The 27,743-nt window shown below is 42.0% G+C and overlaps 1 protein-coding gene across 2 annotated transcripts in view; it reads right to left on the reverse strand.

Annotated features, from left to right (window-relative positions):
* Positions 1-20,483, reverse strand: part of ABRAXAS1 (abraxas 1, BRCA1 A complex subunit) — an 804,658-nt gene extending 784,175 nt beyond the window's left edge. The window contains exon 1 of one of the 2 annotated variants that reach the window (XM_044059464.1): positions 20,156-20,483. In XM_044059464.1, coding sequence (XP_043915399.1) covers positions 20,156-20,254 — 99 coding nt within the window. In that variant the 5' untranslated portion in view covers positions 20,255-20,483. Of the gene's footprint in view, positions 1-20,096 lie in introns of both variants that reach the window. The other variant, XM_044059465.1, reaches the window with a different exon arrangement.
* Between the last annotated feature and the right edge of the window lie 7,260 nt (positions 20,484-27,743).

Consider the following 27,743-nt stretch of genomic DNA (forward strand, 5'->3'; position numbering starts at 1 on the left):
GCGAGATTGCGTTGGTTTGGACATGTGCTGAGAAGGGATGCTGGTTATATTGGGAAAAGGATGTCAAGGATGAAGCTGCCAGGTAAGAGGAAAAGAGGAAGGCCTAAGATAAGGTTTATGGATGTAGTGAGAGAACATGCAGGTGGTTGGTGTGACAGAGCAAGATGCAGAGGACAGGAAGAAATGGAAACAGATGATCTGCTGTGGCGACCCCTAATGGGAACTGCCGAAAGAAAAAGAAGATACAACTAAACAGCTTTAAAATTGTGTTTTCTTAGGTGATAAACTTGCAGTTAATACATGCATGTGTGTTGCAGACATGCATATACCCATATGTACTTAATCTTACAAACTCTGAAGAAAAAAAATATATAGGTTCACCATCACAAATGTGAAGAGTACTAAGGAATAAAACTTCCAAGAAGAAGCACACAGATAAATCAATCAGTGATACCAGGCAATGATGCAGCAGACATGAAAACAAGACAGGGACTTGTTGTCAAACTAGCATGCTGAACATTCAGAAAGTTGAAAAACAATAAGGCTAGTGGTATTGTTGGACATGAAGTGCTTTCTACTATTACCTTTCTCTAGTGTACATGCTTGTGGAGAAGCATGCATACTTCTGAAAAAAACATTAATAGGAGAGTAGAAAGTCAAACATACTACTCAATAGCATTCATCTTCAGGCTCAGTAAATAACCACTCCCAAAATATATCGTGTGTGTGTGTGTGTGTGTGTGTGTGTGTGTGTGTACAGGCATATATTTAGAATAATGAAAGAAAGAAATAACTGTGCAATACAGTGTATTATTTTTTTATTCACATTCTGCACAGCCAGAAATGATGAAGGCACAGGACTGGGCTAGGGTAGTGTCACCAAGGACAGCAAAGCATCCCCAAAAATAGTAAGCATGAAATACAAACTGACAACATCATCCTACAAACGTAAGAAGCAAAACTGTTACACCACAGCTTCTCCATTTTGCACTAAACATGACACCGCAACATCATAATATAAAACAGGATATAGAAGAACTTTGCCATATATCAGCCCATTTATTACAATCTATGAACTCAGAATTGTACAAACACTAACATACAAGTCGATGAGGCAAATTTGGTAACTTACAAATTCACAACAGACCTACTTGGACAATCATTTCCAGCAAGCTGCAGGCTGACAAGATGAGACAACCAGAGGAATACATACAGCATGGCTAACACACCTCAATGCTGCGTTAAAGGCATGGACAGTTCCTCTGGTTTGGCAAAACAGATGACAGCCTAGTGTTTAAAAATGAATTAGAGGGATGCAACAATTTCATCTCACTGCAAATAAAGGTTTATGCCAGAGGGCTGCAGAGTCAAGTCCATTCAACCAGGTCCCCAACCAGGACCTCTTCACAGATGCATCAGACTCAGGGTGGGGTTCAAAATTAGGGGAAAGGACAGTAAGGCACTCATGAACCCTCACTAAACAGAAAAAACACATCAATATAAGGAAATTAGAGCCCTGATAATCTTCAAAGATCAGCTTCTTCCAAGCACTCTGAGGTGGTACACAGACAATACCACTGTGCTGTGGCACATCAACAAACGGAGAGACAAGGTCCTACTTCCTGTGCAGGTTGGCCCTGCAGGCTTGGGAAATCACCCTGGAAAATAAATCACCCTCCAAATGGTATAAATCCCTTTTACAGATAATGTGATGGCAGATTCATTAAGCAGGACCATGACCCCGTCTCACGAGTGGATGCTGAACAGGGACATGTTTCTGGACTTGGTCCATCGATGGGGTATTCCAGATGTGGATCTCTTTGTCGCCCCCATGAACAGACAGCTTCCAACCTTCTGTTCCAGGGCACCACATCCAGAAGCATGGAGGGTGGATGCTCTCTCAATTCCCTGGAGAATGATGTACGCTTATGCATTCCCCCTTCCCTCTCATACAGAGTCCGACTGAAAATTCAGAAGGAACAGCCTCAAATCTTGCTGCTGACTCCCTACTGGCCAAGGCAGCATTGGTTTCCCCTATTACTACGTCGAGCCTAGGGCAATCACCACAAGTTACCCCACCGAATAGACTTGCTCACATCACTGAAGGGAACACTTACACCCCCCAACTGTCCATACTGAACCTTACACTGTGGGTGATATGGCACTGATTCCCTTCAAACACTTGTACACAGAGGACATGCTTCAGGTTTTGCAGGAGACCAGGAAACCAACTACCAGGAAATCTTGCCTGCAAGTAGAAGAGATTTTCTGTATGGTGTCAGAAAAACAACTTACAACCACCAACTGCAGAACCCCCAGTGGTCTTGTCCTACCTGTGTGATTTGATGAAGTCTGGACTATTCTACTTCTCCATTAAAACACATTTATCCATTATCTCAGCATGTCTGCTACTGGTACCACCTTTGACTTCCAGGTTAGAAGTTAAACTTTTCTTGAAAGGGACACTACATCTCAGGTCCCCAAAAAAGCCCATTCCGCCTCCTTGGGATCTAAATTTTGTTCTGGAAAAATTTACTCTCCCATCCTTTGAAACAGCCAAAGACTGCTCCCCTCTAACACTGCACTTGGAAAAACTAGTCTTGGTGGTCATCACTTCAGCCAGAAGGGTTTCAGAATTTCAAGCCCTTATGGCCTCTCCCCATTTTACTGTCTTCCACAAGGACAGGGTAGGTTTACTAACCAACCCAACAGTCATGCCTAAAGTGGTCAATGAACTGTTCCTGAACCAGGCCATCAACCTGCCTACCTTGCTCCCCTCTCCACAAAACCTGGCAGAAAGAATATTTCACTGCTTAGCCAAATAATATCCGAGTTATCTGTGTACATCCAAGACCAAACCCATCTGCAAATCAAAGAGGTTCTTCATCTCATACCACCCAAGAGCCCTGAAACACCCTGTTTCCAAGCAAACCATATCCTCTTGGATATATAAAACCATCTCTTTCTGTTACACAACCCATGGCAGTACGCTCCCCTCTCCAGTAAAAGCACACTCCACTAGGGCAGTGTCCTCCCAGGGGCATTTTTTAAAGGTTTGGATATAGCTGCTATTCACTGCTTAGCCAAATAATATCAGAGTTATCTGTGTACATCCAAGACCAAACCCATCTGCAAATCAAAGAGGTTCTTCATCTCATACCACCCAAGAGCCCTGAGACACCCTGTTTCCAAGCAAACCATATCCTCTTGGATATATAAAACCATCTCTTTCTGTTACACAACCCATGGCAGTACGCTCCCCTCTCCAGTAAAAGCACACTCCACTAGGGCAGTGTCCTCCCAGGGGCATTTTTTAAAGGTTTGGATACAGCTGCTATTCTCGAAGCAGCTACATGGTCCTCGATACACACATTCAGAAGCACTACAAATTGGATATTGTTTCTACAGCCAGAGCAGGATTTGTCAAAGCCATCCTTCATGCATTTGTGGAAAGTGCTTCAGGTCCTCCACTCTTTTCTTAGGACAGGATCTTTTGCACTCTCCCTTGTTATGGATACAGCAGCATATGAATAGAAGGACATAGTATTGTTGTGTAAATTCTTAACATAACTTTAGATGTCCTTCTCTTCTATATGCTGCTGTATAGTTTCCCACCCAGCCTTTCACCTCACACTTGCCTGACTTCTGGAGTACCCACTCCATAGTCCCCGATTCCAGCGGCAATCAGTTCTGAGGAGGGCATGTGCTAATGTCAGTTTTATACCCAACGTCTGTTTAAGACCGACACCCACAGGAAGAGTTGCTGGACATCATGCATGCCCTAACAGTGGCATCTAGCTTGTGTGTAGTGGCCAGATGTACAAGAAGAGTGCACTGGAGGTGGACCCCTTGTGTTATGGATACAGCAGTATATAGAAGAGAAGGACATCTATTTATGGTAAGTTCTTACACAACAATACTTTGTTTTAATTTACTATGGGAGTGCAGCAATTTCAGTGTTCCATGACTTTCTTTTAATGAATTTCTTAGAATTATCAGTGGTTCAAAATGACTTGAGTATAACCAGTTTGAAGCTAAAAAGTGAACTGTGCTACTACAGGACTGTAATGCCATTAACGTGACTCATCCTTATTGTGTAATGTTACATAATAAAGTGCACAGGTAGAGTTGTTTTACTGAATTGTACTTTTATTTTCTTTAACTGAATCAGTGGCTAACCACACCCACAGGATGTGCTTGATGATCCCAATTAATATTTATGGGGATGACAAACACAGGAAAATTATTATTCATGAATGATGTGCGATTATCAGCCTGCTCCTGGATGTTGGGTGGGGTTCGGGTGGTTCTCGCTACTGCGCATCTGGTGGGTTAAGACACTTCAAAGCCAAACATCGTTTCTCCCTTTTTCATCTTGCCATTGGCAATCACCACGTTACCCCACTAGATGGAACTGTTCACACAACCAAAAGGTTCTCATTCATTTGGCAGTTTGAATTATAGCCTTTACTTGAGGACATGATATAGGTATTACAGGAAGAAAAAAAAAACTGCTACCAAAGTCTCACATTTCAATTGGAAGAGATTTTCTATTTTGTGCCAGAAGAGAAGGCAGGACCCTTATCAGCTGGGTACTCCTGTTATTGTCAAATATTTTGTGTGAGCTGCTCAACTCCGAGCTCCTAAACTTCCATTAAAGGACATTTGTCAGCTATTTCTGTTGCTCCCCTCTTTCTTCACATTATGAAGCTAAACAATTCTTGAAAGGTGCACTTCACATCAGGCCTCAAGGGAACATCATTTCTTTTCCCTGGGACCTGAATTATATGTTGGAAAAGTTAACTCTGTTGCCCTTAACCTAAAATTCTGTGCATGGAAGGCCATTTTGTTAGTGGCTTTGACTTTCTGCTCAAAGGATGTCAGATTTACAAGTTTTACGTCTTCCCCTTCCTGTCTTTTCATAAAGACAGGATTTCACTTGGATATAATCTTCCTTTTACATATAAGGTAGTACAGAAAATGTATTTAATGTAGCCCATTCATTTACCAACATTTTCCTAATCCTCAGATGAGGGAGGATGAATCCTTCATTTACTCGATGCTCAGACAACAAATATTTTACTTAGTCAAAGCTAAACTCTTCAGAAAATCTGAAGTTATCTGTTATCTGGGAAGCTTGCCCTACTAGAGCTGCTGCCTCGGTGTATTTTTTAATGGGTCTAGACTCGAGAAATATTCTAGAAGCAGCCAGTTAGTCTTCATGCCCACCTTTACTGAGCACTACAAAGTAGATGAATTTTCTAGAATTAGAATGGTTTGCTAGATCCACTATTTAAGGCATTCTGAACTCCAGTGCTGCACCTCAAACCTACTCCCAAATCTGTATAAAAACTTTGCAATATTCTCATTAATAAGCAATGCTGCAAATCTGATCTACTCAGATATTTACTGTTAAGTTCTTATTCAATCTCACTCTTCTCCCCTCCCTTTTTTATGTTGTATATTGTTTATGCTCTTTGGCTGAGGCAGACTTACCTTGCCCCTCTTGTCTTTTCTACTTAGGAGTCCTATTCCTATTCTTTGCTTAACCTAAGTTTCCATCTCCTGTGGCAAAAAAAAGCTGCAAGGAACATCTTCCCCATTTGTATGTCCATAATGAACTAGTATATACTCTCATGAAGAGGTCATAGTTTGGACATAGGCACCCAAGCCCTGGTAAATTGGCTGGACAATGCAGTATTCTTGACAGGATACTTCCCATTAATAAGCAATCAGCAAAGTGATCTGTTCAGACATATACTGTTATAGTAACTTCTTGTATAAGAGTACTTAGCAAAAAGCAAGCCATCCATTGTTTTGTTAGTTCTGTTTGTAAGTGGGGAGGGCTGCTGGCCCTTAACCCCACCACATTTTTTTAGGCTGAATTGAGGGGTTAAGGAGGGTGATAACCCCTTTACAAATACAATCCGAATGTTAGAGAACCAACAGCTGTCAAAGTATGCTACTGTGCTGTAACACTGAGAACTATGCAGACGCATTGGCAAGATCCAGTGCTCTGTGTTGATGCCTAGGGTTACTCTGCATGAAAAATCATGCAAGGTGCCTTGTGAAAGATGTTTTCTTTAGGTCGTCTTTGTTTTCCTTTGTTTCTCTCATGTGCTGGTAGTTTTTGCATTCCCTTATTCTTTTGGTCTGCTGCAAGAGTCACCCCAAGGTAAGAGTGAGAAAGTTTATTTTACTTAAAATAACTTTAATGATGACTATTCAGGGTAGAGCACTGAACACATATGACCAATTTCAGTCTTGGCCCTGGGAAAACAGTTATGTTCTTACTTGGATATCAGTTCCTTTTAGTGTAGTACTAAGTTACATGTTAAACTCTCCACACTTGCTTAGAGAGCATGTGTGTTGTAATAAATCAGTAGGTTTACCCATCCACCTGTCCCATTGCTGCTGTACTGCAGTCTTTTGTATAGTGAGTTGATCATGTTGAACCGGTCACATCCTTGTGGTTGGTAGATCATAGGAGGTTACTAGCTTAATGGCCCTAGATTGTTTTTAAGTCAAGTCATTCATGCCCTATTTTTCCCCAATTATTAACGTCCAAGGGTTAAAACAGCTTTGGTGTATGCCTGTGCCTTAGGGCATCTACAGACTGCTCCTGTCCATAAGGGTCACAGGCAACAAGCCAGAGGTATATTTGCAACTTCCCATCTATTGGTCCAAACTGCATTTGAATAACCATAGGGAGGAGCTCTGTTCATAGGTTGGTACTAGGCTATCGGCCCCAAGGCCTATACAAGCCTAGCCATAACAATTCCCTGGATATTTCTTCCCACAATATTTCCTTCCTTGGACCCCTGTCTAGCAGGGTGACTGACGTGATCCCCGGGGTGAATTTCCTATCTCCCATCCAATCACCAACGTTCTTTTTGAAGAGGACCAAGGAGGCGCTCCGCTTGACATCTATGGGAAGTCTATTCCAGAGTAAGAGTCGTCTCTGGGTCAGGAACCTATCCCTCCTGCATGTTTTGTTCATTGTGATAAGGTTTAGATCCCCTGGAGCGTGTGGTTCTGAAGGATTAGGATTTCTTTAAGTGGAGCATGTCCAACAGCTCAGGGTTTGACATGGCCTTGTATGTTAAGCAGAGATTGCCTCCGAGTAGACGATATGCCACAGAGTAAAGCTGGAGTTGTTTCAGACGGTCAGCACAGGGCATTTGGTTTAGGCCTGTGATTCTTTTAGTGCGGTACTTCTGCAGCCTTTCCAGCTGTTGCAGATGTCTTGTGAGGTACATACCAAACGGGACGTTGTACTCTAGAATGGGTCTAATGAGGAATGAGTACAGTGGGACAATGACCTCCTAAAGCCCTTAGTGATGAGGTGTGCCATATAGAAGGATTTCCTGACTGTTGTGGCGATGTGGTTATCGAAGGTGAGACCACTGTCCACCTGTGTCCCCAAGTCTTTAATCACACTTTTGGTGTTTAGTGTACTGCCACCTATGTGGTAATTCATGGGTACATGTTTTTTCCCAAAGGGGATAACTACACATTTCTTGGCATTAAGCTTGAGCCCATGGCTCTGGCACCAAGCATCTGTTTCTGTAAGGCCCTTTGGTAGAATATCCACATCATTTGTAGATTCAATAATGGCTCCCAGTTTGCAGTCATCTCCGAATTTTGTTAGCCAGAGTCCCTTAATGTTGGCCTGTACTTCAGAAAAGTAGATGCCAAACAAGAGCGGTCCCAGGACTGAACCCTGAGGTACTCCACTTGTCTGGAGCTGGATTTGGAATCGGCTACCTTCACAGTCTGGGTTCTGTCAATAAGCTGGTTGGCAACCCATCGAGTGACGTAGAGATTTATGCCCGGCTTAGTAAGTTTATCTACGATTCCAGAGTGGGGGATGGTGTTGAAGGCCTTGGCGAGGTCCAGATAGGCTGTGTGGACCACCTTGCCCTCGTCCACAGCTCTGGAGACTGATTTGAAGTCAAATCAGGTTCAGGAGAATAGATTGGCCCTTCACAAACCCAAACTGGGTGGGGTCCAGTGTTTGAAGGTTGCCAATGTCTTTGTTTATATAAGTTTCATGCCCTTGCAGATCTGGCTCATCAGATTGATGGGATGGCAATTCCTGGGATCCAAGGTGGATTCCCCCCTTGTGGAGTGGGACAACTGTAGCTGTGTGCCACTCAGTAAGCATGAAGCCTGAGGTGAGGCTATGATTAAACATGACACTTAGGTGAGGTGCCAGTTCATTTTGTAGTTCATGTATTATACAGCCTGGGATGTCATCTGGTCCCATGGATGCTGTATTCTTAGCTTTGGAGAGTGCGGTTTCTACCCGTGTGGCCATAATTACCAGAATTTGGCAATCTTTTGGTATTGAGATGGGCCATTTAGGGGGTGAGAGGGGGGGGGTGAAGTTGGCACTAAATCAATCTGCCAGGATATTGGCAATATTCTTGGGATCAGTATACTTAATGCCATTATGTTGCAGCTCAGAGCAGATCAGAGCATTGCCATTTAGAATCTTGACATAACTACAGAATGCCTTGTGGTTGTCTTTGGAATCTTTGGCAATTTTATTTTTGTAACTAGCTTTGGAGGATTCTATGAGGGATCTCAGCTTCTTATTGAGGCTGGTAAGGGAGTTTTGCATCCTGGGATTTTCCTCTTTTCTGCAACAGTTTCTTCCTTCTGTTGTATAGTTTATTTATAGCAGGGGACCACCAGATTGGCTTCCTTTTTTGGAGGAGAGCATCTTGGTTCTATTTGGAATGGCACAATTCATGCACGAGTGGATTTGCTCGTATACTGCCTTAGTCTAGGATTCAACAGTTGAACGTTCAAGCTCCTGTCTGCATGGGTGTCATGAAGTTTGTCACTTCTGACTTGAGTAGCATGAAGCTGGCTTTGGAGAAGTTTTTTTACCGAAGTTTCTTTACTGGGGGGTGGGGGTGGGATGTAGAGGTCAATGGTGATTAGCTTATGGTCAGACCTGACCAATAAGGGGGTAACCACTGGTGTGGAGCATCTATCTCCCATGTTGGTAATGACCAGGTCTAGGATATTGGAGTCCCTGGTGGGACAATGGATTAGTTGATCCAGGGCGTTGGAATTTATGAATTCCAAGAACTGTTGGGAAAAGGTGTTGGTACCCGAGAAGTTTTCCCAGTTAATGGCGGGGTAGTTGAAATCACCCAGTATTAGGGTGTTTGGTTATATCTTAATATTTTCCAGTATGTTTGGAAAATATTTTCCAGTATGTTTGGAAAATGTAGTGAGAATCTTGGGGCATGGTGGGGGATCTGTATCAAGCTATAATTTGGATTGCAGTCTTACCTAGTGTAGTTTTGAGGTTTAGACATCTAGCATTGAGTAGCACTATCTTCAGATTTTGCATGCTTGTATCTGTTATGGTGGTGGTTTTGTCGTTTGAACCTTGCCTAAAAAAGGCACTATAGGGATGGCAAGAGCTTTAACCTGTAACCTGAATCCCAGGGGGCGACAGGTGCAGACCATCTCTGGTAAAGCATTGTGCTTTGTCGATCATGTCATCCCAGGCAGACAGATACTGGATCCCCTTTGAATGACACTAGAAGCTTAGCCAATTGTTGAAGTCAATCATTTTGTCCTTATACTGTGGTATTCTGGGTGAAGGCAGGATGCTACTCAGGGCTATGGTCATACCTGCCTGGGCCACATGAACTGAGATCTCTTCCATGTCTCTTTTCATGTAGTCCAGGGAGGTACGTCTCAAGTCATTCACTCCAACATGGACAATGACAGAGTTGTATTTGTACTCGATGCGGAGAGACTTGCATGCATGCATTATGTGGGGGTCCTGGCACCTGACAGGCAGCTGACTGTAATTTTCTCCTTGTTCAGCCTGGTGAGTGGGACATCAGTGTCCCTGACTAGAGTCACCTATGACTAAAGTGTTGAGTACGTTATCTTGCCTTAGGGGCTGTTGTTGGGTGGCACACTGGTGGTGTGAGCTATGTGTCACTTTGGTTGTGACTAGTGTTTGTTTGCGTTTCAGCTTCGGAGGTCCTTGTTGCTTGGGCAGGCTAATGTTAAGGGCCTCTGCATATGTGGGTTTAGTGTTGCTATGTGTTGCTTGAGGTGTAGTGCAGGTGTTAACCTTCTCCTCTTGACTGTTTAGCACAGTCTTGGCTGGAGAGAGCTTTGCTTCCAGTTTGGCTATGTAAGTGCATCGCTCGCAGGTTGTTGTGCTTGGTGGTAGGAGGAGAGGGTTGTCTGTGTACATCAGGCAGTTGCTGCCTTGCCCCAGTATGCCTGCATTCACCAGGTGGACAGGAGAAATCACCGGAAGATGACCCTTGGATATGCCTGTTTAGGTGCTTTTTTGTAAAGTACAAGAGCTGTTTTCCCTTACCTTTGCAAGGTGCTTTGCAATTATAGGATATTTAGTGCCTACAATTAAATTCTCTTGATTAACAAGGAGAGTGGAGTGCTTGCATCAGTTTAATACTTCCTAGTGCTTTCCAGCAGGTTCAAGAGTAAGTGCTAGTCACAGGGGTTCAGATTTTAGTGCTACTACTGAGAAGCCAGTTAGTTCTAAGGGAAAATTTGAAGAGCATTCTTTCTGGCACCTGCAATAGTTTAACCGTAGCCCAGTGGTGCAGCAAGATGCGAAAAAAGCGCAAACACATGCGTTTTTAAGCCAGAAAGTTGAAAGGGATAGAAATCAGCCCACAATGGCTATTACAATTTTCAGAGCTGGAAACCACTCCTCTACTGTTAGATAGGCAGTACAATGCTCACCACTCCAATGTTCACCACTCCCACCGGTAAGCAGTAGGACTTACTTCTACCACAGCAAGGTCTGGATAGCTCTGAACTCAGAAAATAAAGTCCTGAAACCAGCAAAGCCTGGGATCCGGACTACACTAGCTAGGAATGGTGGAAAACGAGCAAACAAGATAGTACTTTTTTGTTTGTTTTTTGGGGGTTTTATTTTTTTTTTTTTTTGGTTAAAACAGGCTAAACAATGCAATAATACAGTAAACAAACACAGAAAGGCTAACTCATGAGTGTGTAGCCCTAAACAGTAAATGCAATTAAAACTCTAAAAAATTAGCAATTTAAAACTTCTTAAATGAAGCAAGGCAATTGCACAACTGAAAAACGATTTAAGAGGCAGTAATACAGTAGAATAAAGTAGCTAGTCTACATGTACAAAAAAGTCTATATATACAGGAAAGCAGCTAAAACAACACTAACAATTCAGATGCAATGCAACATATGAGCACTTGAGTTGTAGCAATATTAAAGCAAATACAGCTTTAATAAATGCACTAAAATATACTCTACATTTCCAAAATGTTTGAGAAGCACAGTCAGAACACAAGGAGATTCAGGCATTTTTTTTATTTTTTATTTTATTTTTTTTAAGAAAGGAGGAACAGAAGGAAAGAAACTAAGTGGGTTGGCCTTCTCAGATGTTCTCTCTCTATTAGGTAGAATGAGCTAATGACACCCGACTGGGAGGAGTGTCCAAGATCAAATTTAGAGTAGGGGTGGGCAACTGCAAGGCCAGCAGGTACAAAGACAAGATGCCAATAGGGAGGGAGACTGGGAAGCTATTTTAGGCAGAAAACACTACAAAAATATTTATCACAGCAGAAAACCAGCAGTGAGCCAATAGCTATGAAATACAAGTATGCAGTATACAATAAAATTGCTATAAATATCTAGAATAAACAATAACTACTCAAGCAAAAAAACAGGCTACTTATTGCTATATATCACAAATCACATGCTCCTCCTCAGACAGCTCTGTGTGTGACGGCTGAAACACTCAAGTTAACTTCTTAAGTAACAAAGTTGAAACCTGAAACAACTTTAAAAAAAAAGCTCAAAAGAACCAATGAGGTGCCTTCTCCAAGCTGTAGACCTGGCAACCAAACTAGACAATGACCATAAACACTAAACTCTCACTGAAGTGGGGGATGGTCTTTGCTAACTAAGATGAATGGGGAGTCTGTTCCAGAAGGGGTAATCTCTACGACACATACCTGTCCCTTTAGCATGTTTTATTTGCCACAGATTAGGTTTAGATCCTTAGATCGGGTAATTCTAGTGCTGTTTGTATTTAGACTGTGTAAGCAGATCCATCTGATCGGGATCGGAGAACGCCTTTTACGTCAGACATAGATTGCCCCTCAGTAGTCTGTAGGAGACCAAGTATGGGGACAGGACTTTGAAGTAATCCTCATAGGACATACTATTTACACCTTGCATTCTTTAGTGAGGAACCTCTGTAGCTGCTCAATCTGTTGCACAGGCCTCTTCAGGCACATGCCAAAGGGTACATTGTACTCAACATTTTGGTCTAATGAGGACTGTGATAGCCTCAGACTTGTATGCCATGCCTTTACTTATAAGTTGTGCCACATAGGATTTTCTCACTACCATGAATGGACTGTGATCCAAGTTCAAGTTACTGTCATTCTGAGTTCCTAAGTCCCTTAGCACTGGGTCCACTCTTTGGGGAGTATTATCGGTGTTGTAATTTGCAGGGCTTGGTGGTCTTCCCAAAGGGTATAATTGTGTATTTTTTGCATTGAGTTTTAGGCCTTGGTTCTGGCACCAGTTATTTTTCTGTGTCATCCTCTCCTGGAGGTTATCTACATCTTTGGGATTCAATGATTTGCACTCAACTTTCAGTTGTCAATAAATTTTGTCAGCTAGAGGCCTTCTACACTTATCTTGACTTCAAAGAAGTATATTTCAAATACAGAAGTCCCAGTACCGAGTTCTATGGGGCACCACTAGTAATAGGCCTTTTGATAGAAATGGATCCCCCTACCATACCTTTGTGTCCTGTCTGTGAACAGTTTGGCTATCCGTGGATTTATGCCTAAGTTTGTGAGGGGTCTATATTAAATCAGCGAATGTTGATTTATCGAGCCTTTAACAGCAAAACCTGACAATCTCGAAGACACGGAACAGACTGGTACAATAATGCTGACTAATTTATCTCTGTTTTTACCACTCTGAATTCATCTGGCAACCAACTAAATTCCTGCTTTTATGTATATATACTGTATATGTTACTGTAATCAAACCAACTAAAATTCCTGACTTGTGTATATAGTCTGTGTATATTACTGTAACCACTACGTGTAACATTGTTTCTACTTCTGTACCAATTAATGTTTATTTTTTTTCTGCATCTATGTTCTTGTCGGAGCTTTTCTCCCCGGGCCTCCACCGAAAATGGGCTCTTTTAGGCCCAGTGGACTTTCCCAGTAAACAAATGCAATCAATCAATCAATCAATCAGTAAATAAATAAATAAATAAATAAATAAATAAATAAATAAATATAGACATGTTTGTGAGTGACTATAATGCCCAAGTGAGGCATTCTGTCAAATGCCTTTGCCAGGTCAAGGTAGGTAGTATGTACCATTGTGCCCTCTTCCATGACTCTAATCACCTTCTCGAATAAGTCCAAGTTTAGTACGCATGATATGGCCTTGACAAAATTGAACTGGGATTGGTCCTCAAGTTTTTTTAGGTCTTTGTTTGTCAGGTCCACGATAATTCTTTCCATGGCCCTGCATGCAAGACTAGTCAAACTTGTAGGTCTGTAATTCCCTGAGGCTGTTGATGGTTGTCCTTTGTGTAGGCAGATGACCACTGCAGTCCTCCATTCCCTAGGTACAAAAGCCTGTTTGGAAGCTGAAGTGGGCCTGACAGGTCATGCTTCAAACTATTTAGGAGGCATCCTGGGATACTGTCAGGAGCCACTGGTGCTCTATTCTGTAGTAATAGTTGGGGGAGAAGTGGTAGAAGGCATTTCCTGGGGGGGTAGCTGAAGGTGAGAGGGGAGTGAAATTGCAGCTAAATTTATCAGCCAGCAAATTTGCTCTACCTTCTGGTTTGGTTTAAGAGTTCCATTTACTATTAGTTCAGTACAGTGTTGGGTGTTCCTTTAAGGTTGCGCACATAACTGAAATATGCCTTATGGTTATCCTTAGCCTGCGAAGCTATTTTTTCCTTATACTTGGCCTTGGTGGACTTGATTACTCCCCTGAATTGCTTGTTAAGATTGAGTTTTTTTTGTTTTGTCTTTTGGGCACAGTCCTTCTTGGAATGTTTTCTTTTGTTGCACACCCAATTAATACTGAGGGTCCACCAAGGAGGCTTGTGTTTTGGAGCTTGTCCTAAGTTTATTTTGGTTTGGTACTGCTGCCTCTATGCAGTTATTTACATGCTTGTACAGGGTTTCTGTAAACACTTCCACATAGTTCATTGTGCTCTCAGAGTTTAAGGGGCTTGGAATTTATCTATGCCTTTACTTAAAAGGAGGCGGTTAACACTGAAAATATTCCTAAAGGTTCTGGAGTTTGTTGCGAGTTCAGCACTTATTATTTATTTCAAAGGTGACTGTTTTGTGATCAGAACTGACTGGTAAGGGCGGGGTGCAATGTTCCTTCATATTTGCGAGTACCAGATCAAGGATATTTGTACCCCTAGTAGGTGTACAGACTAGCTGTTCAGGGTGTTTGCAGTGACAAAATCCAGGAATCTTTCAGCCTGCATGCTAGTGGTTGTATGGATTACTGTTTATAGTGGGAAGTTGAACTCACCCAAAAATATGGTGTTTAGGCAGAACTGTGATTGACTCTAGTACATTCAAGTACATGGTATAGTTACCCTGGGTCAGACTAGGACCTGTAGCTAGCAAGGATACGATATTGAGCAGCTGAAGCTTGTCATATTGTTTAACCAGTGTTGAGGTGTGCTTACTTTTTTATGTAGATTGATACACCTCCACCTCTTGCTACTTACTACTTGTGCAGTAGCTGGTCTAAATGTGTGGAAGACATTATAGCCTTGTACTGCCGGAGTGTGGTTTGGAGCTTTGAACCGTGTAGCAATAACTGCAGAGATGTCAAAATTTCCAGAAACAAGCGAGTGAAACAGGCAAGGAGAACAGAACAGAACAATCAGTGGATTGCTGACTGATAAGGCAAGTTAGGTTGGGGTAGTTGAAGAATAGCCCAGGCAGGTATGACCCTAGCCCTGAGTAGCATTCTGCCATTGTCCAGAATGATACCACAGTACAAGGACAAAATGATTGATTTCAACAATTGGCTAAGCTTCTGGTGTCATTCAATGGGGATCCAGTATCTGTCTGCTTGGGATGACATGGTCGACAGACCACTATACTTTGCCACAGATGGCCTGCACCTGTCGCCCCTAGGATTCCGGATACTGGTCAAGGCTCTTGTTGCCCCTATAGTGCCTTTTTTGGCAGGGTTCAAGTAACAAACTCACCACCATAACAGGAACAGGTAAGCAAAAACTGAGGGTAATGCTACTCAATGCTAGAAGTCTAAATGTCAAAATACACTCACTCGAGGCACTCCTTAAATTGGAGAACATCGATATCTGTGCAGTGACTGAGACCTGGTTCAAGGCTCCAGAGAGCACCCCTGCACTACCAGGCTATAACTCATACCACACTTTTCGGCCATCTAACCTGGACCGAAACACCAAAGGTGGGGGTGTGTCCATATTCATTAAGAATATCCACACCTCCAGGCTAGTTGCTCAGCATAATAAATCTGAGGTTATCCAAGTGCAACTAACTCTTGGCAAAACTGCAATACAAATTGTAGCTTGCTACAGATCCCCCACCATGCCCCAGGATTCCCACTCCTCTTTTCTTGATGTACTGGAAAATATTAGGGTTCAACCAAACACCCTAATAATGGGCAACTTCAACTACCCCACCATTAACTGGGAAAACTACTCATGTACTAACTCCTTAGCACAACGCTTTCTGGAATTCATAAACTCCAATGCCCTAGATCAACTTATCCACACCCCCACCAGGGGCAACAATATCCTAGACCTAGTCATTACCAACATGAGTGACCGGTATTCCACACCTGAAGTCAACTCCTCGTTGGTCCGATCCGACCATAAGCTAATCACCCTTGATATCCACATCCCACCCCCACCCCACCCCCATTAAGGAAACCACAGTAAGAAATTTCTCCAAAGTCAACTTCATGCTTCTTAAGACAGAAGTAGTGAACTTCATGACACCCATGCAGATGGACAATACAGTTACAACTGTTGAATCCTACACAAATGCGCTCTATAAGCACCTACATGAGTGCATGGATCGTGCTATCCCAAAGAGAACCAAGACGCTATCCTCCAAAAAAGGAAGCCAATCTGGTGGTCCCCTGCCATAAACAAACTGTACAACAGAAGGAAGAAACTGTTGCAAAAGAGAGTAAAATCCCATGAGTGGAGGAGCTCCCTGGTCAGCCTCAGTAAGAAGTTGAGATCCCTTATAAGATCCTCCAAAGCTAGCTACGAAAATAAAATTGCCACTAATTCCAAGGACAACCACAAAGCATTCTATAGCTATGTCAAGAATCTCAATGGCAACACCCAGACCTGCTCCGAGTTACAGCACAAAGGCATGAAAATTACAGAACCAACTGATATTGCCAACATCCTGGCAGATAACTTTACCGCCCCTCACCCCCTAAAGGGCCCATATCTATACAGGAAGAATGCAGAGTCCCTGTAATCACAACTACGCAGGTGAAAGCTGCACTCTCTAAAGCCAAAAACACAGCATTGATGGGACCGGACAACATCCCAGGCTGCATTTTACACGAACTTCAGAATGAAATGGCTCCCCACTTAAGCACCATGTTCAATAATAGCCTCGCATCAGGCTTCGTGCCCACTGAATGGTGCACAGCAACAGTTATCCCACTACACAAAGGGGGTGCCACCACTGATCCCAGGAAGTATAGACCTATTAGCCCGACGAGCCTGGTCTGCAAAGCCATGGAACTCAAACAAAGACATTGGTAACCTCCAAACTCTGGATCCCAGCCAGTTTGGGTTTGTGAAAGGCAGATCATGCCTCCTGAACATGATCGACTTCTTTGAGTCAAGTCACCAAAGCTGAAGGTAAAGTGGTTCACACAGCCTATCTTGACCTAGTCAAGGCTTTCGACACCATCCCCCATTCTGGAATTATAGCTAAACTCAATAAACTAGGCATAAATCCCTATGTCACAAGATGGGTTGCTAACTGGCTCACTGACAGAACCCACACTGTAAAAGTTGCAGACTCCAAATCTGACCTCAAACCAGTGACAAATGGAGTACCACAGGGTTCAGTCCTGGGACCGCTCCCGTTTGCTATCTACTTCTCTGAAATACAGGCTAACACAGAAGGCCTCTGGCTAACTAAGTTCGCAGATGACTGCAAACTAGGAGCCATAGTCAAGTCCCCAAATGATGTGAACATCCTACAGAAGGGCCTCTCCGAGACAGATGCCTGGTGTCAGAACCATGGCCTCAAGCTCAATGCCAAAAAGTGCAGTGTCATCCCCTTTGGTAAAAACTCTGTACCCATGAACTACCACATAGGCAGCAATCTACTTAACACTGAATGCGTGATAAGAGACCTTGGGACCCAGGTGGCCAGTAGTCTCTCCTTTGATAGTCACATCGCCACAGTAGTCAGGAAGTCCTTCGACGTGGCACACCTCATCATAAAAGGGTTCTCGTCCAGGAAAAAAAAGATGATGTCATAGTTACCCTCTACTCATCACTCATTAGACCCATTATAGAGTACAACGCCCCTTTTGGAATGTACCTCACAAGACATCTGCAGCAGCTGGAAAGGCCACAGAAGTACCTCACAAAGAGGATTACTGGACTCAAACAAATGCCCTACACTGACCATCTCAAAAAATTACAGCTTTACTCCGTAGCATATCGCCTACTCAGAGGTGATCTCTACCTAACATATAAAGCTATGTCAAACCCAGAGGTGATCTCTACCTAACATATAAAGCTATGTCAAACCCAGAGCTGTTGGACATGCTATACCTAAAGAAATCCCAATCCCTCCGAGCTAAACGCTCTAGGGACCTAAACCTTGTCACCACAATAAACAGGACATGCTGGAGGGACAGATTCCTATCCCAGAGACTTCCCATACTCCGGAACAGGCTACCCATCTATGTCAAGCAAAGTTCTTCATTAGCACTCTTCAAGAAAAAAATCTTGATGAGTGGATGGGAAATAGGAAATACACCCCGGGGATCACTTTTGTGTCTCTGCTCGTCAGTGGTACAGGAAAATAACTTTCTTGGGTGGCGTAAGCCAGGGAACCTTGTTGGCTAGGCTTGCATAGGCCCTTGGGCCGATAGCCTAGTACCTACCTATGAATAACTGAGAAGTAGAGTGGAAGATTTCCAAGGAGGATAGTGAGAGATTACACTTGGTTTGGGAGGTATGGGCATCACCAATAAAAATCAAGGACAAAAATAGATGACTTAAGTACAAAGCAGCATTTTTTATTTTCCTTATTTTGAAAAGCAGCTGCTAATGTGAATTCCACTGCTATGCTGCAACTGGAAAAATCCTGAGAGACTGCAAAGGCGATCTCTATTCCTCATTTTATATGCTTGCAGGAGTAGTAGTATCAGAGTAAGCAGAGAACAGAAAGTCAGGATCACTTTACAATGTTTCAGTTGCATTTATACTTTTAAATACAACTTTAACAATACAAATACAGCTGAGCTGCACTTTTTCAGTAACAGCGTAGGACACATTTAAAATATTAGCACTATTAACTTGAGACGTTGACAGAAGAGAATGTGAATTATACCATGAACCCCCCCCAAACATGCACGCTGATTGGCCAGCGTGCCCATTGTAAATCGAGTTATACTAATGGAAAAAGGTCCGGTCGCCCGGACTTTTTTCCATTAGTATAACTCGATTTTTTAAAACACTGTCTCGCTATGTTAAATGGGTTTAACATAGCGAGACAGCTTAAGCAACGGAGATCTCCGTTGCTTATTTTAAAGCTGTCTCGCTATGTTAAACCCATTTAACATAGCGAGACAGTGTTAAAAACACGGAGAAAGCAAGATCTCCGTTGCTTTTTATGTTCGCTATGTTAAATGAGTTTAACATAGCGAGACAGTTTTAAAATAAGCAACGGACATCTCCGTTACTTATTTTAATACTGTCTCGCTATGTTAAACTCATTTAACATAGCGACATAAAAGCAACGGAGATCTTGCTTTCTCCGTTGCTTTGCCACAACTCTGATGTACTGCGCGGCGCGCAGTACATCAGAACTGCGCGGATGCCAGACATCTGCGGAAGGGCAGTAAACAGGCATTATACTATGCCATTATTTAAGAAAAGGAATAGTTTCTTTTCTTAAATAATGTCATGGTATAATAGCAATAACCCACTTCTGGGTGTGGGTAATGCTAAATTTACCCGGTTGGCTTTGTTTGGTCCTCGGCCACCGGGACCAAACCACGCCAACCGTGGGTATATTTAGCATTACCCACACCCAGGCGTGGGTTATTGCTATATTAATATACATTTCCAGCAGTAAAAGCAGCATATAACGCTTACTACTGTGGCTTTACATGTAATAGTAGCTATTACTATTTATTAGACGTTACCCACCACTTTTCTCCAGAAGTCATTATCTTTCGAAGGGATTAAGAAAAAAAAAAAAAAGAGCTAAAACAGATGGGCGTGATTAAATTGGGGCCGCCCGTTTAACTACTACTAGGCGGTTTTTGCTTCTGCTCATCCGGGGAACTAACGCTGTCCAATGTTTTTATTGTAAACAGTGAATTTGTAATTGTAAACGGTAGCAGTACTTAAAAGTACGACACAGTTTCTGCACAAGATGGGGGCTGGGAGGTTAAATAAAGGGCTACAGTAAAAAAAAAAAAAATGAACATTTATATCAGTCTATCTGGAAATGGATCTACATACCAGAACGTCTGACAACTTTTGTGCTAGCTTTGTAAACCATTTCCTGAGACAATGCACACTTTATTTTTATTTATCATGCGTTACGGTCAGATCTGAAAAAATACCTCTTCCTGATGTAATGGTACAACCCTTCACAAGAACTCAGAGACAACTAGTTAAAACACTGTACAGCGTTAAACGTTGATTACATCCTCTCGGTTACAACGATGTCTTCAAATACTACAATACTTGTCCTGCAACTTATAGCTAGTACGTCTGTCTAAAGAGGAAGAGCTTGGTCCTGTGAATCGAAACTTACGTTTCTGGCATAAATTACACCTCCCTTAATGGACATCTCAGAATATCTGAAGTACTCACTGTGTTGGAGTCGCTGTTATGCTGTTGGAATATTAATGATCCCAAAACAAACCCCGACACTCGGGCTACTTCAGATCGGACTTCTTCTACTTCCGCCATGTTGAAGTTTCTAAGGTTCCCACAACATGACAGAATTAAACAAAGTCTAGTTATCTCCAATTTTAGGGTTGTATGACATCACACAAACGCATTCAGATTGCACGGTGATGAACGAAGCTGTCAAGGAAGCATCAGTTTACGTGTGTTAGCGTTCTGGTATGTAGGCTCTCCTACATAACGGACGATCTTCTATTTTGATATTAAGTGAAATTATTTTAATTGCGCTACGTAGTATAAAAAAAAGGGGAGGAAGGGGGGGGGGGAGGCAAATAGTCTGCAAGCGTCCCATCTTTTTGCTTGTTATACAAATGTATCAGCGTCCCATCTTTTTGCTTGTTATACAGATGTATGACCGTCCGCGATAATTTAATAAAGATGTTTCTTGTTAAATAATTAACAACGCGGAACAAATTGGTAAGGACGGGTCTAAAATCAGGGACATTTTTTAAATAATGCTAACTTCAAAAGTTTAATAGAATACTGTTACCAACTGTCCCTGTTTGGGTAGTTATGTCCTGACAAAAAAGTAAAAAACTAAATGGCATTTGTCTTGAGATTTTAGGACAAAAATATTTCCTAATGTGTCTTTAATAATTGCAAAACACAGTTATTTTGTATCTGAAATAAATAAATGTTATAAAAAACAGAATAAGCATTTCAAATGCTACAAGAATACGTTTTTATTCTGGCAAAAAAGTGAAGTTGTTCTCCTATACACAGGCCTTGGGTATGTTTTGTCCTGCAAAGTCTCAACAGTTCTAAAAAATGTCACACTTTGGGCATTTGAAAACGTGGCAGCCATAAGAATAACAGGTTTTCCATCCACATACAGTTTCTAAATAATAGCATAAGACTTCAAAGTCTGGCATTAAAGACTGACTGTAATTCAACCAGAAAACCAATTATATATTGGGGGGGCAGGGCGAAGTAATGTATGCAGACACAGATATGCCTATACTGAGGATAAAAAAAATGATACTTTTGGGTGGTTGCAGAACCTAGAGAATGACCTTCATCTAGCAATATATCTACAGGGCAGGACTCAGAAACATTATTATGTTACTTTGTGTCTATTAATCCTCCATTCTGCCACCTTACAAGAAAAGATGCCCTCCCCTTTCAAGGTGAAAGGAAGGCACGTCTTACCCCCAACCTCATAGGTCTTGCCATTTTTATGAAGTCTATTACAGTTAGGGTAGTACTGCTAGGTTTCAGGTTGTAAATTTTGGATGAATATATGAGAACTCTAAGTTGGGGGGGACTTTCTGTATGGTGGAGAGCAGGAATGTTGTATTGCATTGGGCATGTGCTGAGAGATAAGGTTAAAAACCTTTGCAAACAATCTCCCAGATTTAGTTTAATACATTGTTGCTACAGATAAGTCAGGCAGCCTCCATGCAAGCTCGAAAATCATCTGTGTAAGAAAAAACTGGGAAGGTACTAGTGTTAGTAGCTGAGATCAAGCAATGTGGGTGGTGGGATCAAATGGTGGAGGTGGTGGCCCAGCATCACTCCTCTGGAGTGGCTAATTGGGGAGAGAGCTCTACACTCGAAGGGAAGATAGATAAAATATTCAATGAGGTGTTCAAAATTAGTGAAACCCTCCAAGATTACATTAAAAAACACTAATAAAAAGTACATGAGATAGTCGGTACAGCTCCCTTCCTGTTTTCCTCAGTCTGCTAGTGACAGGGTCCTGCATACCTTGGATTTGCACAGACAGCTCGGGTACTATTTGGATAAAACTTGGACTATTCGTAAGTCTGATCAGCTCTTTGTTTCCTTTCATCCAAGGTCTTTGGGTTTGGCTGTTTCTAACCAAACCTTCTCCTCCTGGATATCTAAGGCCATTCTTTTTTGTTATTCTTTTCATGGCAAATCTCTGTCTAATTCTATTAGAGCCCATTCCACTAGGGCTGTTGCCTTTTCTGGTGCCTTCTTCAAGGGGTTGGATACCAGTACCATCCTTGAACCAGCTATTTGGTCTTCAGTGCATACATTTACTAGTAAGTATATAAGTTGGATATGGTTCCTAGGGCCAGAGCAGGTTTTGCTGAAACCATTTTATGTGGGTTTGTTGAGGGCTGTTTTCAGCCTTCCACCTCCCACCTCCCATTCTGTTTCTTGTGCTTTTTTAATCTCCCTTCTACGTAGAGTAGTGCAATAGTGATGTAGAAGGATATAGTACAGTTGTGTAAAATCTTACCATAACAGTAGATGTCCTTCTTTTCACTGTTTCAGTGTTTGCTCAATCCCTCCATCCCCCCCCTGTCTGTTCTGCATTTTTCCTTCTGGATGTGCATGGACTACTTTGTCATGTGCAGACTTTTCTCTTCTGGGGCAATTCAGTTGTGGGTAGTTGTGTCCGTACATCCCTTTTATACCCTATTTTCTGTGTGGGGAGCATAAATGTGATTTATAGCGCATACAAGATATTTTGTAGTCTTTTGCATACTGGCCAAGCATTGGGCTGCCCTGGGCGGGACATCCTTTCTATGATTAATACTGTGCCAGTGGTATAGAAGGACATCTTTTAGTACAGGCAGACCCTGTGGCTAGTTATGATTGTCAGAACTGTTTGTATTTGAGGATGCAAACCTCTTTGCATGTCTATGGATATAGAACAATGTGAACTGGGCTAATATATACCATGTGTGTTAGACTGTGGACTTTAAAATATAATTAGGATAAGTTTTGATAAGGGTTAGCAAAGGCAAGTTCTGAAGTGAACACTGGGTTGGGTGTGCATGTGTGCAGGGGTGGGGGATCACTATAACTGGAAATAGAACCTGAGTCCGCTGTATTACATCATATGATTCAGAGGAACGCTAGTAAAATAAGGGATGATCAATGACTAGCTTTAATTAATTAGGTGTGCGTGTCTTGAGGCATTAAAGAAACAAGGGGAAGAGTTTCTGCCAATCTCTAGCTCAGTAGCTAGACCCAGAAGATGTTATCTCTATGTGGGGCCTTCAGGTGCATGTGAAGCAGCATTACTAGAGTGCTCCTTCTTGGGGTGGATGAGTGATTGCCCTAGAAAAAGGAAGATTGAACAAAAATATTTTAGGTTTTGTATATAGTTTTACAGTTAGCGAGTGTTCTCGGGGGGGGGGGGGGGGTATAAAAAGTTAACGACGAAGAAGAAAAGTTCTTTGGATATTGAGCTCCAAATGAGAAAAATAATCAGCTGCACAGGAGAAGGGGATAAAAGCCAAAAGAGTGACATAAATAACCTGGTAGGAAAACTTTATAAGCTTTAGTAAAAGATGGAGGAATCACAAATAATGTCTTGGAATGTAAATGGCTTGATTTGCCAGGCCAAGCAAGTAAAAATTATGGAATATGTGAAAAAGTGCCGTGCATGTGATTATGTTTCAGGAAACACATCTGAGTTCTACAAGGCATGATGACATGCTGAAATGAGTAGGGGGTCAGTGATTCAGTGCACAATTTGAAGGAGCAGTGAGAAGTTGTGATCTGGATTAGGAGGGGGACACCCCTACAAGTTGAGGAAAGAGTAGACCCAGAGGAGAGATACCTGTTAATCAGAGGGGGCTGTTTGGGGAGGCACTTAACTTTTGATAATTTTTATATTACTCCTGGTACAAGGACAGGAGAACTTATAGATGTCATGAATGAAATTATTGCCTTTCCACCAGGGTATCTTAGTGATAAATGAGGATTGGAATATGGTATGCCACAAGGATGATGTGACAGGAGGAGCAAGAGTGGAGTATATATATCTAGGGAAGCAAGATATTTCCTTAAGGTTTGTAGTCTTTGGCCTAGTAGCATGCAAGGTGGTACAAGGTGCCCCAGGGAATACACTTACTTTTTTCCCAAATATAGGACATAGTCCAGATTGGACAGATTTTACATTTTGGTAGCATGTTGTACCCTGGTGAGATATAATTATGCTCATCTTGTTATGCTTTCTGATCATGGTGTTATCCCCCTAGCACTTAACATAATATATCATCATTGGAGGCTTTCCATGCATTTTATGGGTTAAAAAGTAATTTGGGATTGGAGTCCAGGTTTAGATGAAAGGGCATCTCAGGCATTTATTGACTGAAACTGAAACCTAGATATTAAGTGGAATGACTTTAAGACAAGGTTGGCGAGTGAGGCTAAGAATATGGAAAGGAGGTAATTGGGGGGGACCTGAGTACTATTGAGGGGAGGTAGAGGAGTGCATTGCAAACTATTAGAAAGTTGCTAGACAAGCGGGAAAGAATGACAGGAGAAGATGGAGAGAATATGGGGTGGTGTATTTACTGGATTTAAAGGAATATAGGAAAGTTGAGCTAAAGCTTGCCCATTTAGATACCAGTACATGATTGGTAAAATTCTGGCTTAGAGACTAAGGGAACAAAAAGAGAGCAAGTGCATCTGCAGAGCGAGCGACCCCACTTCGGGCTGAATACAGAGATCATGTGAAAATATTGCAGGTATCTCAGAGACACCTGGCTTCTTTATGCCCTGAAGAGGAGTAGGGTCTTATGCAAACCAACTGATGTCTTAGTCACGGTCTCAAACTGAATGCAAAGAAATGCATCATTATTCCCTTTGGCACAAACAATGTCCCTTCACACTATCAAATCAACAACAATACCCTAAGTACCTATGAAGTGGTAAGGTACCTGGGATCACAAGTTAACTACGACCTTAAGTTCGACCACCATGTGTCTACTGTAGTAAGGAAGGCTTTCTACGTAGCACACCTAATTAGTAAAGGCATCACCTTGAGAGAAAAAGAGGTTATAACCCCTGTATACTTGACACTAATCCAGCCGAGTATAACACTCCGTTTGGCATATATCGTACAAAGCACCTGCAGCAACTGGAGAGACTTCCAAAGTTTCTAACTAAGAAGATCAAGGGACACCAGCAGATGCTGTACACATACCGACTAAAGTCCCTTTCACTATACTCTGTATTGTATAGATTTCTTAGGAGAGACATGCCTGGCTTACAGAGAAATCTCAGACCCAAACCTAATGAACTTGCTGCATATCCATAAATCAAACAGGACTAGGGCCACCCATTCCAGGGACCTAAATATAGCCTGGGACTTAAATAGGACATGTTAGAGGGAAAGATTTCTCTCCCAGTGAGTGCCGCGGCTTTGGAATAGGCTACCTATTCATGTGAAACAGAGCAGCTGTATGACACTGTTCAAAAGGAACCTGGACAAGTGGATGGGGCACTGTAAATTCTTACCAGGAATGGTGCCCACAACCTTCCTGGACATGGGCCGCCATTACTGAATGCAATCTTGGGTATTAACTAACATTTCTATGGGGATGAAATGGCTAGGCTTGAAATGACGTTTGGGTCAATAGCCTAGTAACCTCCTGTGATCCTATGGGAACAAAAGGCAAAGGCCTTTCTAGATAGCTTTCAGATACCTCAAATAACTAGGGAAGAAAAAGACCTTAATTAGCCAATTACTGTGGAGGAAGTGAGATTGACAGTGAGTTGACAGCGGGGAGGGGGGGGTCTGGGATCAGATGGCAACCGGTAGAGATATGGAGGAAAGGAGTTTGGATTGGAATGTATAATGGCGTTCTACACAGAGGACCAATTTTGAAATCGTGGAGGGAGGCTATTGTAGTGATGATACCTAAGGAAGGGAAAGATCCAGCAGATACAGGTGCATATAGACCAATTTCAGTATTGAATCACAACTATAACATTTTATGACTGTACTAGCCAAATGCCTCGCTGGGATGTTAAAGAGGATAATCCATCCAGACTAATGTAGCTTTATTGAAGAAAGGCAAAAGCTTGCCAATATCATTAAAACTATTATAATTTAAAAACATGCATAAAGAACAGGGAAACAGTTACTGCTGATGGGTTTGGACAATAAGAAGGCTTCTGATAGAGTGAAATGGAGGTATTTCTATAAAGTGGTAGATGAATTTTGGCTCCTGGACCTGAGTACTATTGATAGAAAAAACAAATATATATATATATATAGAGAGAGAGAGAGAGAGACAGAGGCAAGTGTAAAGATGGCTGAAAATCTTTCTGAAGGTTTTCAGATAACCAGGGGGATCAGGTATGGGTACCCTCTGTCACCATTGCTGTTTGCCATGTATTTGGAGTTCTTGGCTGCTAGGCTTAGAAAGTCTAAGATTAGGGGCCAAACTGGTATGGCAAACAGGAAAAAATTGCTTTGTTTGCTGATGATAGGTTGCTATATGTGACCAACCCTAAGACGGATGTCCCATGTCTTTTTTCTTTCTTGCGCAATTTTGGCACTATATCAGACTACAAAGTCAATATTCAGAAAGCTAAAGTGATAACCTTGAACTACTTCCCTACATTTGATCTAGTACAGGAGCTCCCCTTTCTATAGGGACATGAAAAAATTAAATATTTGGGGGGCCTGAATAAGTAGAATGGGCAGAAATAGCAGCAAATGAAATGTAGAAAGATGCAAAGAAAAAGATCTTGGAATTAGTAAGAAGATAGAAGGTTTTGGTCTTGAATACCATGTGCAGGATTTTTGGATACAATCTATAAGAATGTTCCTTGTCTCCCTGATACTGTAGGCTGGACAGGCATATCCTTTCATGCAGGAAAAAAATGTGAGACATAGTAAGGTCCTCATATTATTTCTCTGGAAGGAGAAGAAATCAAGGTTTAGCTGGGAGAAAGTGACACGGTCTAGGGAATGGGGTCCTTGAATAGAAGGTGTATTTTCAAGCCATGCAGATAAAATTGCTATATATGATGCTTAATCAAGGATATGAACCTAGGTGGAAATAAATGTTGAAGGAACAGGAGCAAGCCATGGGGGAAGCAGGAAATAGGCTATGTGGCTATTACACAAGAAAACAAAGAAAGCTATATTAAGAGTTACATAATGAAGGCAGTTAAGATGCCAGGAATTAACAGGGAAAATAGAACCTTAATGAGGCTTATAGTTGCTATAGGAATACCTATTTCTCAAAATGAAGGAGAACAGGAATTTCAGTCTGGAAGGAGGTGGAATGATATGCATAAAACATTATGGACCTGGGATTAAATTTTTAAGCAAAATAAGCTAATCAGTTGAGGTGCTGACGAGGAACAATATCAGTTGCAGGAGAGATGTTTGGCTTTCATGTGACTCTCACAAGAGGCCACTAGATTAAAAAATGAATTTGGCATTCCAGACATTCTCCCAGATTGGGTTAAGCTGGTAAAGGAGGCAAGAACAGAAGCGACTAGTAATAGGAAAATACTATCTAAGCCTTACCAGAGATAGCTAACTGAGATAAAGCACATCTTCTGGGAGTGTAGAGACTTTCAAGTGCTTAAAGTGAGTATATGAAGGGCCATGGGGAAGCTGACTCGATAAGGTGGTGTTTAATAAAATAACTTTTCTTGATCAATTGGGACCCACAGGTGTGGATCTGGTGCACCTTGAAAGCTCTTATCATGCTTTTAATGATAGCTGGGAGGAAGGTAATTACTTGTAGGTGGACAACGCAAT

The sequence above is a fragment of the Protopterus annectens genome, chromosome 17.part0 (genome assembly GCF_019279795.1).
Source record: "Protopterus annectens isolate FY-2018-M chromosome 17.part0, PAN1.0, whole genome shotgun sequence".
NCBI lineage: Eukaryota > Metazoa > Chordata > Ceratodontiformes > Protopteridae > Protopterus > Protopterus annectens.